This window comes from Jaculus jaculus, chromosome 3 (assembly GCF_020740685.1).
Source record: "Jaculus jaculus isolate mJacJac1 chromosome 3, mJacJac1.mat.Y.cur, whole genome shotgun sequence".
Taxonomy (NCBI): Eukaryota; Metazoa; Chordata; class Mammalia; order Rodentia; family Dipodidae; genus Jaculus; species Jaculus jaculus.
In genome coordinates, this window is record NC_059104.1 from 9608694 (window position 1) to 9626713 (window position 18020).

Sequence of the window (18020 nt, forward strand, 5' to 3'; positions counted from 1 at the left end):
CTTTACCGGGTACTGGGAAACTAGAAACCCAGGCAGGTAGGCTGGAGGGATGGTTTAGCGGTTATGGCGTTTGCCGGCAATGCCCAAGGACCAAGGTTCGATTCCCCAGGACTCACGTTAGCCCGATGCACAAGGGGACGAATGCGTCTGGAGTTTTTTTTTTTTGCAGTGACTGGAGGCCCTGGCATGCCCATTCTCAAAGAAAGAAGCCCGGGCAGATAGGCTTTGCAAGCAAGCACCTTTAACCGCTCAGCCATCTCCTAGCCTCTACTTTTTATTTTTGCTGGCATTTGTCGGCATTAAATGTTAAGAGCACGTGCACGATAGCCGACACCTGGGGTAAGGACTGCTATGCTCTTTTCCAACTTTAGTTTCTCCCCATTGCGCTGCCCTGTGTGCAGACCTGCCTCTAACTTGTGCTACACGGGAAGAGGCAGAGAAAGGCGAGTGGTTCCTGGGTGTTTTAAATTTTAACATTGACAGTTGGCACAGCCAGGCTGGAGAGATGGCTCAGCGGTTAAGGCGCTTTCCTAAAATGCCTACCAGCCCGGGTTCGAATCTCCAGGACCCACGTAAAGCCAGATGCACAAAGTGGTGCATGCATCTGGAATTCGTTTACAGTGGCTAGAGGCCTTGCCACACCCATGTTGTCATACTCATTTTTTCTTGTTCTCTCGCTGTCAAATAAAATATTAAAAAAAAAAAAAAAAAAAAGAATTGGAAGCCCGGTTTGGTGGCGCACACCTTTAATCCCAGCACTAGGGAGGCAGAGGTAGGAGGATCGCCGTGAGTTCGACAGCCTTAGACTACATAGTGAATTACAAGTCAGCCTGGGCTAATGAGACACTACATCTGGAAAAAAAAAATTGACAGTCACGTGCAGTTACTAGATGGAAGTACAGTTTAGTATCTGCCCGTAAATACAAGTGGTTTTTTTCAGCATCTAGACTACATTTCCACAGCCAGAAATGCTCACAAATCCCAACCATGAGTCTCATTATAATGTTTAGCGACATCACATTTCTGTAGATCATTGGTAAGCAGGACATAATAAACAATCTCTCAGGCTGTTAAAGTAGAGATGTGCAAAGCACTTAGCGCTTGCAATATACTATTAGCATACACATTGATTCAAGTTTCGTGGTGAAACTAAATTCAAACACAGTGAAAAGATTAATTTGAAAGAACAGGTGCAGCCAGGCATGGTGTACAGTGATCTGCCTGGCAGAAAGATCACAAGATCAAGGCCTGGACTACATGGACCTTGTCTAAAAATGAAGTGAAAAGAGGGAAAGGAAGTCTTAGAGGAATCCTGCATTACAGAAATACATCAGGAATCAGTTTTTGACAAAAAGCAGTGCTACGTTCAAACAGATAGATTCTAGCAGTCGTGTTTAGTTCACTTAGTCACAACTAATTTTCTAGAAGAAGCCTTACAAACTGCTTTTTGCATTTCCTCTCTATATAAAAATAGTTGCCAAAATTTGTTTATACTTAAGATTTTACTAAGGGTAATATAATTGCCTACTTAATTTTGTCTCCCTTCACAGAGGACCATAAACCCATTAAACCAATCCCTATCTTACCTGTTACATCCACCACTCTGGCAGTATAGCCGGAGTTTATAAATGCTGCCTAAGTTACCTCTCAAGCCTCCAGTTTGAGACTTCCCAGAGCAGTTTTCACCTTGTGGAGATCAGGCAGACATGCAGATCTCATCTGGGCCATACGATACCCCTGTGGTAAGGGTGGAATTCTGTCTTGTAGGATTCACATGATGAAGCCCTAAAGCCCAGTACATCAGAATATGGCTGTGTTCAAAGATAAGAACCTTTACAAGGTTAACTTAAAATGAGGCCACCAGAATCTGAGGTGTAGGAATGGTTGTTAGCAGCCATTTCTTTCTCCAAATAGTTTGTGGTGGCCATGTTAGCAGTAGAGTTGATGGCAGCATGTTTAGTAGCAGGAAACATGCCTGATAAGTGTGAGCCCATGGATTGGATTCTTACCACCTCACTGACACACACAAAAAGTGAAATTAGCGGGGCATGGTAGCACACGCCTTTAACGTTAGCCCTTTGGAGGCAGAGGTAAGAGGATCACTGTGAGTTCAAGGCCAGGCTGAGACTACATACTGAATTCCAGATTAACCTGGGCTAAAGTGAAACTCTACCTCAATAAACAAAACAAAAAAAAAAGGAGGAAAATTGGCTGGAGATATGGATTAGCAGTTAAGGTGCTTGCCTGAGAAACCTAAGGACCCAGTTTTGACTCCCCAGAATCCATGTAAGGCAGACACACAGGTCACACATGGGTGGCACACACATCTGGAGTTCAATTGCAGTGGCTAGAGGCCTTGGGGCACCAATTCTCTCTCTCTTTCCCTCCCTCTCTATCTTTCTGTATCTCATAAAAAAGAAAGAAAGAAAGATAGTAGGTCTGGGGATATGGCTTAGCAGTTAAGGCGTTTGCCTGTGAAGCCCAAGGACCCTGGTTTGATTCCCCAGGATCCACATAAGCCAGATGCACAAGGGGGTGCATGAGTCTGGAATTCATTGGCAGTGGCTGGAGGCCCTGGTGCACCCATTCTCTCTCTGCATCTTCCTTTGTCTCTTTCTCTCATAAATAAATAAAATATTTTTGGAAAAAAGAGGAAATTTGGATACAGACCCTGCGTGCATGCACACAGAGGAAAGGACTTATGAGGACAAAAAGATGTTTATCCAAAAGTCCCAAGAGAGATACCAGAAAAAAAAAAATCAAACCTGCCAACACCTAGCCTACAGCACTATGAGAAGTTGCCCTTTGTAGGCCGCCCAGGTTGTGGCATTCTAACATGGTAGCTGTGGTGAACCAAGATACTCTGTAATCTAGGCAAGTTTCTCCACCAATGAGAGTCTCAGTTCCTGCCAGCAACTTATGAGTGCCACCAATTTCTTAGAGTTGTTCTGAATTTTAAAAGCCTAGTAGGGAGTAGTACTAAAATTAACACATATACTGCAGAGTGGAAATGCTATGAGAAAACGGTTCAAAAATGTGGTAGATCCTAGAGCAGCAACCTGAGGCCATCCCGTGCCTGGGACAAAGTGAGTTGGGAAGAATTAGTTACAGTACCAGCTTGGCCGATAATGGGTCATATTTCTGTTAATTGTAGTAGTGAGAAAAGGAATAGCTAGGGAATTTGATCCAAACACACTCATTCTACAGGTGGGTAAACTAGTTAATGCGGCCATCCAAGCACTACACAGTCTTTGAAAACCAGAAGAACGTTCTTGAATATGAAATGCTTTCGAATGAACAGCCACTAAAAGGCATATGTTTGCTGATCATGACATTAGCTTTGTTCAGTGCTGCTCAAGGGCTCTAAATCTCTTGAGCAGTAAACCATGTCTTTGCAATAATAGCAAGCGCTTAAGTAGCACGTGCTGTCTACAAAGCAGTGTACCCAACACATCATGCATGAGGTTATTTGTTCTCCAGTCCCTCAGTGAGGAAGTACAGGAAAATTAGTCTCAGCATTCCTGGTAATTACAGGACCAGAATCTCACCGTCAGTGTTTCTGTGGAGACTGCTAAGAGAGGGCAGGAGCCAGCTTGACAGCAGTCAAGATAAGACAAGGGAGTTAGTACTGTTTAAAGAGGTATGCAGAAACTCATGCCTACATTTTCTGGGGAAAAAAAAAAGTCCCATTACACTTAAACCTCAATGTGTTCTGAATAACTTCCAAACATGGAAGCTACAACATTTGTCAGCATGTTTCCAAAATGAAATTAGAGGACTGAGGAGAATGGTCAGGCGGTAATATTCTGAGTTTGATCCCCAAACCTATGCCTGTAATCTCAGCACTTGGGAAAGAAGAAACAGGAGAACCCCTGGAGTTCCCTGTCCGACCAGCCTAGCCTAATGGGTGAGGTAAGGCCAATGAAAGACCAATTTCAAAACAGGTAGGTGACCTACCTGAGGACGCTAGCCAAAGTCGTCCTCTGGCCACCATAGGCACACGTCTGCCCAACACATACAAACATGCATACACATACTCTGAGTAAACTCATTCTCTTGTCCCAGGTATCACTCTGTTCTTAGTTTCTTATTTTGCATTTCTCTTTCATTGTGACCCTTTTCACATAGTTCTTTGAGATATTCAGCTGAATTATTATAAGATAGTTTATATTTGAGTCACAGAGGCAAGTGTCATTTGTTTCAAGCCAACATAATTTTCTAGTATTAGAGAAATTTATCTCCCATCATAATGCATATTGTTTAATTGGTTATAAAAAGGTGTTAAGATGGTTCTGATGACACTATGCAAAATTGGCAAATTACCATGTACTTCACAGCTAGAAGGGTACTCTCTAGCTAAATCAGCTTCAGTAACATTCACATGATTAAAAGTAGAAAACAAAACTTTATTTGATGAAAACTTTTTAAAAGTTCCAGTATGAAGTAACAAAATCAACAACCTACAAATCTCTCAGAATTTCGCATTTCAAGCAAAATATTCTCTTCAGAAAAATGACCATTTCTTAATATATATCCCTTTCTGTAGGCCAGAAATGTATGAGTGGCTAAATGGATATAAAATTCAAGAGGAAAAAGAAAAAAAATATTTTAAAAATAAAAATCTGAACCCTCTTCTGGAGGTGTATTGCAGTATGCTTACCAACACACTCAGCACCTTGTAATCCCCAAGTTACAGGCTTGAATCCTGGTATGAGCCCCTAACAGGAAAGCAGAAGAGATTCCACAAGGCTGTGAGTCACACGTTGGCAGCAGGAGAACTGACAGCAGCCAGAGAGGAGCTCAAGTACTGAAGTCCACACTTGCAAAACACTTAACACTTCAAACAGCTACAGGTCTATGCGGTTCACAAAATGAAAGCACTCAGAGTTTATAATGCAGACAACTGTGCTCTTGAGGGAGCTACACATCACCAATGCGTCCTCAATGCTGTTTTTAACACACAACTACATTTAAGGGACCAATCAAGCTTTAGAAGATCTCTGCACAGATGACCCTGGAACGAGGCTTATTCTAGACCAACGGGTGCCGTTCAAGAGCTCAGCTCCTGTAACTAGTTCACAGTAACACACAAATCTGAGTCAGCTCCCTAAGTCACCAGTTTGCACCAATGGAAAAGATCAATTTCTTGAGCCTTCTCTTCTGCCTCTTGATTAAGAATCCTGAGACTGTTACTCAGAAAGTGAGGCAAGGGGGATACTGGTGGAAGTGAATGAACTATTAGACTCACAAAATAATTTGAAACAAGCTTTAACCATGAGCAAAAACTAGAAATGGATAGCCCCATATTTCAAAGGGTAGACAGTACCTTGCATCTTGATCTGCAATAGTTATCTGTAATAAATGACTAGGGATCAAGTGTTAAGGAATCACCTCATGCTTACTTAAGTGTTCAAATCTTGATGCTCTTAAGTAGATTTGTGTTTCTGTTTAGAAGCGGGGGTGATTCTATCGGATGCCGTGAAGACTCTCTGTCCACACTGTTTATATACTCTTAACTTTATATAGGCAATATTCTGTGCTTATCTGCCTATATGTCTGAAATCACCCATCGTCATCATGTAAGCTTATTTACTAGAGAACTACATGGTTATGCTTTGTACCACAAAATCTGTTCCTACAAATAGACTTAATAAAAACCTCCTACTGTCTTAATGCAGCCCTGTACACAACAGCTGTGTGGACACCTGAGGTGTTCAGATCCCAGTGTAGTCACACGTTCCCATCGTAATCGCTGTAGCCGTGGTAGCCACTGTTCCTTCTCTCGTGGATGCTGGGCGTCTTCTTCCCAGCCGAGTCCTGGTGGAAGCTGGCACTGAAGGAGCGGCCCAGGCGCCCATGCTGCTTCTTGGAGATGCTCTCTTCACTCTCAGACTTGGCAATTCCCTGCGTATGTGTGGCAGTTTGGGACTCTTGTCTGATGGTTCCAAAAGGAAAGTTCCAAAGGCCAAATCTTTGCCAACTAAGTCTCTGGAACGCTATGATGCAATGCAAATTCCCTCCAACCTGAGAAGAAGAAGAAGAAAAGGTGAGTTGAGGAAAATAAGGAATTGATCACGTGAGTTTGTGGGGTCCCTATGACGTACTTGGCTTCTTGCTCTTTCGCATGCCTGAAAACTGCTTTTCTGCTTAGCCCTCATCCTATCCAGCTGTTCTGACAACTGCCCCTATACAAGAATGGGGGGTTATAGAAATGGCTTAGTACTTAAGGTGCTTGCTTGCAAAGCTTAAGAAACCAGGTTTGGTTCCCAGTACCTACATAAGCCAGATGCCCAAAGTGGCACATGTGTCTGATGTTCATTTGCAGTGACTAGAGGCCCTGACATGCCTATTCTCTCTCTCTCCTCCCTCCCTCTCTTTCTTTTTAACAAATAAATAAATGGGCTGCAGAGATAGCTTAGTGGTTAAGGTGATTGCCTGTGAAGCCTAAGGATCCATGTTCGACTCTACAGATCCCATATAAGCCAGACCACACAAGGTGAGGCAAGCACAATGTTGCACATGCCCACTAGGTGGCACAAGCATCTGGAGGTCAATTATGGAGGCTGAGGCCCTAGCACACCAATTCTCTCTCTCTCTCTTTCTTTCCCCCCCTCTCTCTCTCTAAAAATAAATAAATGTTTTTAAAAAGATCAAATATAAGAATGTCCTCAACAAGACAGACACTGGTCCCCAGTCATCTCTCCACAACTTACTGTCAACACAGTTATGGCCACGTATGCCTACTTCAAACACTGAAGTCATGCCTCTTCCTCTCCTTTCCCTTCTTCCTGCCCATCATGATTTTGGAAACAACGTCTCACTATAATTCAGCCTGCACTCAAACTGGCTATATATCCCAAACTGTATGTGGTGGTTTCATTCAGGTGTCCCCATAAACTTAGGTGTTCTGGATGCTAGGTTCCCAGCTGATGGAGATTTGGGAATTAATGCCTCCTGGAGGGAGTATATGTTGGGGGCAGGCTTATGGGTGTTATAGCCAGTTTCCCCATGTCAGTGTTTGGCACAGTCTCCTGTTGCTATTGTCTACCTTATGTTGACCAGGGGGTGATGTCCACCCTCCGCTTATGCCATCATTTTCCCCTGCCATCATGCCATCATGGAGCTTCCCCTTGAGCCTGTAAGCCAAAATAAATCTTTTCCCCAGAAGCTGCTCTTGGTTGAGTGATTTTTACCAGCAATGCGAACCAGACTGCAACAGTAAAGTGGTACCAAGGAGTGGGATTGCTGCTAGACACCTGACTGTGTGGCTTTGGCCTTTTGGAGCTGATTTTCAAGAGGAATGTGGAAGGATTCGAAACCTTGGCCTAAGAGATGCCTTGCAGTGCTGTAAGTACAGCTTAATGGGCTATTCTGGTCTGAGCTGCAAGACCTGAATGCAGTAAGAACTATGGACTGTGAGGTTTGGTTTATGAGGGTGAGAAAGAGCTTTGCTTGGACTGGGCTAGCAGTTTGTGTGAGAAGCTTGCTCTTATGCCCATGTCCTAAGAAGTTGTGCAGGGTTGCTTTGTGTAGAAATGAACTGGTGTGAGCAGAGGGATATGGCACGAAAAATCTTTGGGTGAACTGTTGCCCATTCAGCTGCAACTGAGAGATTACAACCTTTGAGACTGGGCTAGCTGACCTGCTCTGGGGCAACAGGAAGAATGTCGATTCTTTTGTAGGGGCCTGAGTGCTCAAGGAGTGTACTGTTCTTCAAAGTCTGATTTATTTCCCCTGGATTAACAAATTGGCACCCTACCTGGTATTGTGGAGTATAAGAAATGCAGAAAAGAGAGGGTGATTGAGTTTGCAACACAGTCATGTGTTTTGGAAATGGCCATGGGCAGTGTGAAGCGGGTTTGCTGGATGCCTGAACGGAGACCCCATGGGGCCATGAGGATGAACCGTGGATTGCAGTGGAGACTCAGTGGAGATGCCAGGACCATGAGATGGCTGCCAAGGAGAGCTGCCAGCCCCAGTGAAGGTTTCCAGGACTGTGAGTAGCCTAGCTGGGGGTGGGGGGTGGAATTGGAATGCCAGACACTTGTTGCTGGTTAGAATTATCGGTCTTAGAGATCTCTCACTGGCGAGAGTTGTTGGACTTGAAGCTACAGAGTTTAGTGTTTGCCCTAGTTGTTTTAAATCTTGTATTGGCTGAATGTTTCTTTGCTATGCCCAATGCCATCTTTTGCAGTGTGAATATTTATTCTGTGCCATTATGGGTTTTTTGAGGTTATTTTTTGGTATTATGGCTCAGTTAAAAGATTTTGGACTATGGGGATGTATGAACATCATTGGAATTGATAAAAAGTATGGGACTTTTAAAGTTAGATGAATGCATTGTATTTGACATCATGTATGGTTATCAGTTCATGGAGGCCAGAAGCAGAATGTGGTGGTTTGACTCAGGTGTCCCCCATAAACTTAGGTGTTCTGGATGCTAGGTTCCCAGCTGATGGAGATTGGAGAATTAACGCCTCCTGGAGGCAGTGTATTGTTGGGGATGGGCTTATGGGCTTTATAGCCAGTTTCCCCATGCCACTGTTTGGCACACTCTCCTGTTGATATTGTCCACTTTATGCTGGCCAGGGGGTGATGTCCACCCTCTGCTCATGCCATCATTGTCCCCTGCCATTGTGGATCTTCCCCTCGAGCCTGTAAGCCAGAGTAAACCTCTTTTTCCCAGAAGCTGCTCTTGGGTGGGTGATTTTTACCAGCAGTGCGAACCGGACTGCAACACTGTGCCAGAGTTCATTATCCTACTGCCTCAGCTTCTGAAGAGCTGGAATTAAAAACGTGTGCCACCATGCCCAGCTTCATATGTCCTTTATCAAAAGGATGTGGACTCAGTTGACAGCGTATGTCTGCTTTTCTCTGACAGCCCTCGCTGAAGCCATGTTTGTGCGCATGGCACTGCCCCAGGACCACAGTTAATCCGGGGCAGGACTGTGGAGCTGAGCTGTGGCAGGTCAGTCAGTCTCAAGCTCACTAGACTATTCACCCACAAAAGGAGCCATCAGTGAACAATAATGATCCTCAAGAAATGGAGCATCAGATAAAGAAGCACTAAGGACAACACGTAGCCTACCTACATGTGAGTGATGTGAGGTGCCCGGGTTCTGCCAGTACCGGTGTCATTCCTGTGACTCTAGACTGTTCTTGCTCTGGAGTGTAGACCCTGTGTTTACTTTTCTGTGTAAGGTCACTTGAATCAGATTTCTGTTATTTACCACCTTAAGAGTGCGGGGTGAAATTCCACACTTCGGTCACTTGGGAAATGCCTTCAAACACAGCTTGGTGGAGTTCTTACCTTCTTTGTTTTCCGAAACTGTAGCCCTCGCTCTAAATGCCGGATATCGAGGTATTCTGGATTTTGAGTATTGAGATCAGTGACAATATCTGCCCATCTATGGTAAGAGGAGAGAAGAAAAGAAAAGAAAAGAAAAGGAAAAGGAAAAGAACCATTTTAACAACATTTGTCTCAAGGGCAAGTTACTAGAGTATCACACAGCAGTGACTAAAGATAATCTCAGCATGGTTCCATCCACTAAACATCTGTTAGACAACTGAAGCATTGTTTCATGATAATTATGTCTATCCAAAATTGTCCATTTTTGGACTGAAGAGATGGCTTGGTGGTTAAGTGCTTGTCTGTGAAGCCTAAGTACCCCAGTTCGAGGCTCAGTTCCCCAGGACTCATGTTAGCCAGTTGCACAAGGGGGCACACACGTCTGGAGTACATTTGCAGTTGCTGGAGGCCCTGGTGCACCCATTCTCTCTCTCTGTCTCTCCCCCTCTTTCTCTCTCTGTCCCTCTAAAATAAATAAACAAACAAAATTATCAATTTTCTATTTGCATAACATACATCAACATATATGACACCTTTCAGGCTAAAGCAGCAGTTTGTCATACTTTCTTTTTAATGGTAACCAAATCAATTAGTTTTTTGAGATGGGATTTTGATATGTTACCAAGCTAGCCTTGAACTCCTGGGCTCAAGTGATCTTCCTGGGACTACCTACATGTCACCACTGTGCCTGGATAATTTTTTTTTAATTAAAAGATACTCTATCTCTACTGATATTCAACATGATTTTCAGGAAATCCAAAGAAATTACAGAATGGTTACTAAATTAATAAGTATATTCTGTTGACATATGGATTCAAGGTTTATATAAGAAAATTGGAGATTTTTTTTCCAAATACAGCCAACAAATAACTTGAAAATGAAATTTTTTAAAGATCCACTTAAAATATCATCAATAAATATAACACACACTTTAACATAACTTTGTATTGAAAAATACAAACCACTGCTGAGAAAATGTGCAGTTCTAATTAAGCAACAGGTAGTCCATGGCCAGCTTAGAAGATTACATGCTATCATGGTGTCCATTCCCCTAAACTAAATTATAAATTCTATACATTCTATCTTAATCAAATATTCTATGGAATTTTTAACCGAAATTGACAAATTCTAAAACTTTCATAGAAAAGTGAAGTTTCTTGATATTATTCAAATGCATAAGCACACACACTGGATGTTGCCTGCTGCACTTGCGTGAGACTGGAGAACAGGCAGAGCACGTCGGTGAAGCGGGAGCCCAGCACAGGCTGTGTGGGGCTGCAGAGGAGTGGGGAGTGGGTTCCCCCTGTGGTGATGAAGAGGCGCCATGCTGTGACGGGGGTGATGGGCACATGAGTGCAGACGTTCACCAGTGCCCACCTAACACACACTCACCATATGTCCTTTGACTACAAGCAAATGTTACCCCAGTTGGAAAAGAAACAGATACTGAAGGATACCTTTTACAGTGAATGGCAGGATGCTTTCTACTGGACTCTCCAATTAAAATCCAGTATTCTACTTCCTGTGGTGAGAGAGGACCCCTGCTGAATATAAAACACATGCACAGTGAGCTTCACAGGGGTCATCCACTCCCTGCATACACTGTTCCTACCATGCAGTGATAAGTGATTGTGAACATCTACTCAAATGTGCATTCATTAAGCTAGAATAGATAGTACAGATTAGACTTAAGCACACTTCTGGAGGGCCGTTAAAGAAAACCCTTAAAGCTTTAGTTCTGTATTGAAAATCTAGGGTAAAAAGATCCTAGGAAACTAAGAGGAAAGGACATCCCACCATCAGTTCTCCAGTCACTCAGTCTCTTTCCACTACTCATCCAGGTTTCCACTGGCGTCCTAAAAATACAACCCTAAAGCAATAAAGCATCTGGGGGAAGGGGCAGGACCCTCACACTCTGATGCTCAACACCAGTCCCATTCCCGGGAATTCTAATCCAAATTGGTCTGGAACAGAGCTTAGGGATTAGCCGTTGAATAAACAAAAATCCCAAGGTGATTCCTAAGCACAGGCATTGATAAGGAACTCAGTCTTTTAAAGGGTACAGGTCAAAGTGAACTCTGGTTTCACATTTGATTAAATCACAGGATGAAATCAGAAAAGCAAAACAATGCACCTCACTTGTAAGAAATTCCACTCCAGAGAAATGGACAAATCACTCTGGTGCGGGAGAGACCAAGCAGTTTCCTCCTTGCTCCTCGTGTACAAAATTACAATGTCCACCCTCCCTCTAGCATGCTCCCGCCTCCTCAGGTTCCCACCTCACCACCGCCCAAGAGCCTCTGGCCTCCAACTGCAAGGAATCCTCCTATGCAGGGCTCGTGGGATGACTTAGAAGTAAGGCACTTGCCTACAAAGCCCAAGGACCCAGGTTCTATTCCCCAGTACCCACGTAAGCCCCATACGCTAGGTGGCACATGCGTCCGAAGTTCATTTGCAGTGGCTAGAGGCCCTGGTGCACCCATTCTCTCTCCCCCTCCCCCCCTCTCTCTCAAAAATAAATAAATATATATATATAAATAAAATATTTTTTTTAAAAAAAGAATCCTCCTATGCAAATGGCCAATCCATGTTCTCTAGTCAGACTCTGGATCCCCACTGAAAAGACAGCTTCTTCCTCCTCCTTGGTCACCAATCCCACCAAGCCAAGTGTGAATAGGCCAGAACCTTAGGCATGAGATGGTCACACCAAAAAGTACTTGCACTCAAGGCATTCATGGCTTCTGTTCTCACCATTTCTGAATCAGGATACTTCTCTGCTTTCCACTCTCCTGGCATTCACTCAGCCAGCACGAACACATTCCCAGCATCCACTCAACCCAGTGCAAACAAAAACTTGCTCAGGAGGAAGAAAAGTGTTCAAACTCAGCTACTTTTCTTAATTGGGGAGGGAGGGGTGCCCTGTGAAGATATGTTGTTCTTAATTAGAATAGGAACTCTGAATGAGGCAAAGAACAAAGCAAATATAACCATGAAGGTTAGACAGAAAAACAGAACACTTGGTGCTGAGATTCCATGCCACCAAGGCAAAGGGCAGTACCCCTGATATTCACTCTCAGCAGAGAAGGAACTTTTTCATTAACTCCTTTGTGGGAATCTTTACACACAGCGTGTGGAAAGCTGGATGAGAACACAGTGTATCAAGACCACCTGGCTGTTAACAGTAGTCACAAAAAGGGTTATTCAAGTGGCTTTCTAGAATGCCTGAGCAACAGCTTCTACCACTATGCAGTTCTGCCAAAAACCCTCTCCGATGCTTAAAACAGAGTCTAACTGGATGTAATCAGAGTCCATTACCAAGTCAGAATCGAAGTAACCCAAACTGATTACCAAACCTCCCAATTTCTAAGGGACAAGTTTTTTTTAATAAAAGAAAAATCCTTAGAACTCTTTCTGCAACCTGTTTTCCAGGTGACGAGCCCAGTGAAGTCTGTGCATCCTTACCTGAAAGCTTTACTAGCTTTCACAGGCGTTGCTTCGAAGCCAATAGGACAAAAGTAGTGGTTTTGGCAATGATAGATAAAAGCCAGCGACTCATCTCTCAGTCCACGGGTTAACTTTGACAAGGCCCCTGAGGCTACAAAACACAAAACCAGGCAAGCAACATGAGGGCCCATGAGCAATGTGCACATTACACACAAAGGACTACTTGAGAACAGAAAAACAAAAGGGCATAACGCAGAACACGGACATTCTGGGTTTGAAGGCCTAAGAGAAGCTCTGGATGGGGAATGAAAAAAGTTCACTTTTAGTTTTACATTTAGACTAAAATTCAGATGAATTCCATAGCAGAACAACTGAAATGTGTCCTTGCTTTCCAAAACTGTCTAGTACACAAAATTGGCTGTGAAAGGTAACGACCGTGTAAAGCTTAGTAACATGTATACAGTGATGGTCTCAGCGTTTCTGTGTGTACCTGTCATGGAAAATGTCTCAATAAGCATGCTCAAAATTAAGCACATTTGTTTGTAAAATTCATGCATTTGCTATGCAAGGATTTATAGAAAGAACTAAATTAGATTTAAAATGTACTCGTATATATATAGTGTGTACCTCCCATTTTAAAGATCACTGAAACACACAGATAAATGTGAACTCCACATAACGGACTCCAAAAATGCCAACATCTCCTCCTCTAGATAACAACACACCTTTTTATTTTTCTAAGAAAATTACATAGACCAAAGGCAAACTGATTGTGGTGGTTTGAGACACACATGCCCCATAAACTCATGTGTTCTGAATGCCTGGTCCCCAGCTGATGGCAATTTGGGAGGTGGCACCTTGTTGAAGGAGATGTGTTGTTGGGGGTGGGCTCATGGTGTTATAGCCAGCTCCCCCCTTGCCAGAACTCAGCTCACTTTCCTACTGCCCATCCTCTGCTCATGCCATCCCTTCCCCTGACATCTCGGAGTTTCCTTCAAGACTGTAAGCCAAAAGAAACTCTCCTTCCATCAGCTGCTTTGGGTTGGGTGCTTTATCCCAGCAATGAGCAAGGAACTTCAACAGCAATAGAAAGTCTGTAAGCGAGCCAAGCTGGAGCCCCATTTCTCCTCGTCTACTTCCTGCAACTACAATAACTGTCAAGTAATTTCAAAAGAATTACCATAAGAAATAAATGTTTACCAGCAGTCAGTACTCAAAGCCATTAACTGAAGTTTTATTAACTTGAATTCCTAGGAAAAAATTAAATTATTCATTAAGAAGTACCTCATTAAAGCTAGAAACTCTAAAAATAGCAAGGTAAAAGCCTGCGAGTTATATTCCCAGCAACCTACTTCCTGGCCAATGGAACAGATGCAGACCACCAAGAACAACCAGCCCATAGGTGCAGGGCCGGGAAGGGCGGCACACTGCCCCCCTCAGGGGCTCTGCCCGGGCAGGTAGTAATGTTTCTGGCTTGAACCTTTGAAACCTCAAGTCCTTCTGCAAATATCTTTTACTTCCTGGATGACCACCAGAGCTTCCCTGCACAGATGGGGGATCTTCCCCACTATAATCTGCATGTTACAAAGACAGAGGAAAAATGGGCCTTTCCATAGGTTTTGGTTGTGTTTCTCTCACAATTTACAAACTGGTTCCTGGGCAGCTCTGGATGAAAACTTCTGTGAGTCTGGTATGGTGGTGCATGTCTTTAACCCCAGTACTCGGGAGGCAGAGGTGGGAGTATCATCATGAGTTCAAGACCACCCTGATACTACATACTGAATTCCAGGTCAGCCTGGGCTAGAGTAAAACCTACCTTGAAAAAAAAAAAAACTTTTATGAATCAAATTCAACAGAGGGTCAATATTTTATCCCACAGTTGAACTTGATTATAGGCAGTGAACAAAGAAAGATAAAAGATGTGGATTTTAATCCTTTATACATTCAGTTATTAGAAAAGATATTTAGAGTCATCATTTAAGTGTGAAAAGCTTTCTCAGGGAAGGGGGCATAATTCAGTTGGCACACTACTTGCCTAATATGCACACCCAGCACCACAAACAGGGCATAGTCACATGCCCATAACCCCAACACTTAAGATATGCTGGGTTACATAACAAATTCAAAGGCAGTTTGGGCTACATGAAACCCTGTTTCAAAAACAGGACTTACCCTTTTTTGTTTTGGCTCTACCAGAGGCTGAACTTGGAGCCTTCCATTTGCCAGGCAGGCTCTCTACCACTGAGCTGCATCCTCAGCCCTCACAAGGGGCTGTGATGGTTGTTTTAGGGACAGTTTCATTATGTAGCCCAGGCTGGTCTTAAACTCACAACAGCCCTGCTTCAGCCTCCTGAGTGTGGGCTTACAGGCATTGAGCCACCATGCCTGGCAGCCTGACACTGTTCATAAATAATAATAATAATAATAATAATAATAACTTTCATTATCAACTGGGTGTGGTGGTGCATGCCTTTCATCCCAGCACTTGGGAGGCAGAAGTAGGAGGATTGCCATGAGCTCGAGGCCACCCTGAGCCTAATTCCAGGAATTAGACCAAAACCCTACCTCAAAAAAAACAAAACAAAAGAAAAATTTTCATTATTAAGATAATGACAGTGAATAACACTTTATGTTACAGAATATATTCAGGACTTTGGGGGCAAATGAAATGCGTAAGAGAGCCTGCTCTCAGTATTCATATCAAATATTTTTGCATTAGGTCCTAGTTTTCCAAAGAGCCAAGATGGGTTTTCTTCTACTGAGTAATATCTCTGTGCTTATTAAATATGATGTACAGTATAGATTTATAGATGATTGATGGATATAGATGTATTATTCATAACAATATATCATAATGGTTATGGACTTTTGAGGCTCAGGGATTTTTTTTCTTCTTACTTCAAGGTATATAAGTACCTTCTGTTTGATTTAGAGATCGGCAAACCTGTTCTTAAAGCCAAGCTCGTGTGGCCAAAACAAGCGTGTGAGGACTCCAAGTGCCCAACCTACCCCTGCCAGCCCCTAAGGCGCGCTCACTGGACCCTCCAGTCTCTCAACTGAGCAGGTTTGAAATTCACTGTGTTTCCTATCAGTGCAAAGCCAAGCTCTTGACAGTGAAGCTCGATCCCACTTCTGAAGGATGGCACAAGGGACTTGTTCAATGACAGGTTGCCAGAACCTGCCCTCCTGGTAGCTGGCACTGGGAGTCTGGGATGGGGGCCAAGACTCTGCTTTCCTTCCTCTCTCTCTCTCTCTCTCTCTCTCTCTCGCTCTCGCTCTCACTCTCACTCTTTCTTTTTTTTTGAGGTAGAGTTTCGCTCTAGCTCAGGCTGGCCTGGAATTCTCTCTGTAGTCTCAGGGTGACCTCGAACTCCCAGAAATCCTCCTACCTCTGCCTCCCAAGTGCTGGGATTAAGGTCACGCTCACCCCCAAGACTCCGCTTGTCTAACAAGTTACTGGGTGCTGTTGATCCAGAAGCTGTATTTTGAGAGCTGCTGGTCTAGAGACAAAGGAAAATTTAACTTAATTCATGAGCATCTGAGAAACTCAATCAGATGCTCCAGGGACAAGACAAGCTCTGGCAAGGAAGGAGGAAACAGGTACCCTTAAGGTGGAAAAAGAAGGCACAAAAGGGCATTGAATTCAAAGGAGGAAGCGCACATGGGGTTCGGGGCATCAGGAAGGGTGCATTCACAGTGGAACTTAATGAGGTCCTGGGATTTCTACAGTCCAGACAAAGGGAAGGGCACAGGGGAAAGCCAATCCACAGGATGGGGAGGGACTCAGGGAATGGCAAGTCACCTCGTTTAGAACATAGGGTCTGAGGGCAGAGAGCAGCCTACCGTAGGACACCCCCACAATTTCAGGACAAAGTCAGAAAAAGATCACCCTCTGAAATAAAAGACAGTAAGACAGCGTTTAAACACATGAAGAAAGATTCTGTGCATCAGACAAGCATGGTACTACTGATGGACACTAAGGTCAGAATGCCAGTCACTCTGCCCCAGAGCACACCTGAGAGACGTACGCCTCGGTGACGGAGCAGCCACTCTCAAATGCAGACCCCCCAAACTGTGTGCTGGAGAGACGGAGGTGCGAAGCTATGGGGACCCGCTGCACAGTGGACAGCAGTGATGTCCTGAGCTGCCAACGAGAGAATCAGGGCCTCTGTGGCATGCAAGTCTCATGTAAGAACATTATTAACCCCTGGTGTTCTCTGGATTGTTTAGTAGGAGATTGTACTTCTACAGAAGAACATTGGGGAATTCTAGAACTCCTGAGGCATTCTTATACACTCAAAGCAAGGGAGAGAGTCTAGCATGTAAGAGGTGACCCAGGAGCACCCCACTGCCCTACAAGGCCCTTACTCCCAAGGAATCTTTTAAACTCAGCGGGCACACTGAGGAAGCAGGGAAGGTCCATCACCGTTGGCTTCCGTGGGCAGCATGGAGCTTATGCTGCAGACAAGCCTGGAGGGCCCACAAGCAGGACAGGGGTGTGTGGACGCTGCAGGCTAGAGATCTCTGTGGTATGACACTGAGTTTGAACTGGAGGAAAACGGGGTGAAGCAAACAGTATCCGTGCACTGTGTACCCGAGGTGTGCTGAAGTGCTGCCGGAAGCCGGCAGAGTTCCCAGAATGCTGGAACCCACGTCAACTCTCACTATGGCCCTTTTCAGCATCTTATTGAACATTTTAAAATTATTTTTTATTTTCATTTATTTATTAGAGACAGAGGGAGAGAGAGAGAAAAAATGGGTGCACCAGGGCCTCCAGCCTCTGCAAACGAACTCCAGACGCGTGCGCCCCCTTGTGCATCGGGCTTACATGGGACCTGGAGAATCGAGCCAGGGTCCTTAGACTTCACAGGCAAATACCTTAACCACTAAGCCATCTCTCCAGCCTTTACTGAACTTTTTTTTTAATAAAAAGATTTACACTTTTTTACATTGAAAACTTGGTTGAATTTACACAGCTGATGATTCCTCTGTACCCAAAGGTTCTGTCATCCTAGGCTCTTGCGCATTCCTGACACCCCATCTCAATGCGGCCAGTGTTCACAGAGCAGAAAGCATGAACTGTGCTCATGAAACCCTCTTGTGGTTACTGGGTAGTAAGACAAGCAAGTGAAAGGAGTAATGGATTTGAACTGATGTCCTTTGGCCCTTCTCACACTGCAGCGTTGGACACAGGCCCAAGAACCCCAGAGAGTGCCGTCTGCTGTGT

At 44.1% G+C, this 18020-nt stretch overlaps 1 protein-coding gene across 5 annotated transcripts in view; it reads right to left on the reverse strand.

The window, feature by feature from the left end:
- Positions 1-4385: 4385 nt before the first annotated feature.
- Positions 4386-18020, reverse strand: part of Bivm (basic, immunoglobulin-like variable motif containing) — a 33265-nt gene continuing 19630 nt past the window's right edge. For 4 of the 5 annotated variants that reach the window (XM_045146192.1, XM_004663398.2, XM_045146193.1 and 1 more), the window contains exons 7-10: positions 12812-12944; positions 10807-10893; positions 9311-9407; positions 4386-6024 (exon numbers count right to left, since the gene is read on the reverse strand). In XM_045146192.1, coding sequence (XP_045002127.1) covers positions 5731-6024; positions 9311-9407; positions 10807-10893; positions 12812-12944 — 611 coding nt within the window. In that variant the 3' untranslated portion in view covers positions 4386-5730. The remainder of the gene's footprint in view (positions 6025-9310; positions 9408-10806; positions 10894-12811; positions 12945-18020) is intronic. The other variant, XM_045146194.1, reaches the window with a different exon arrangement.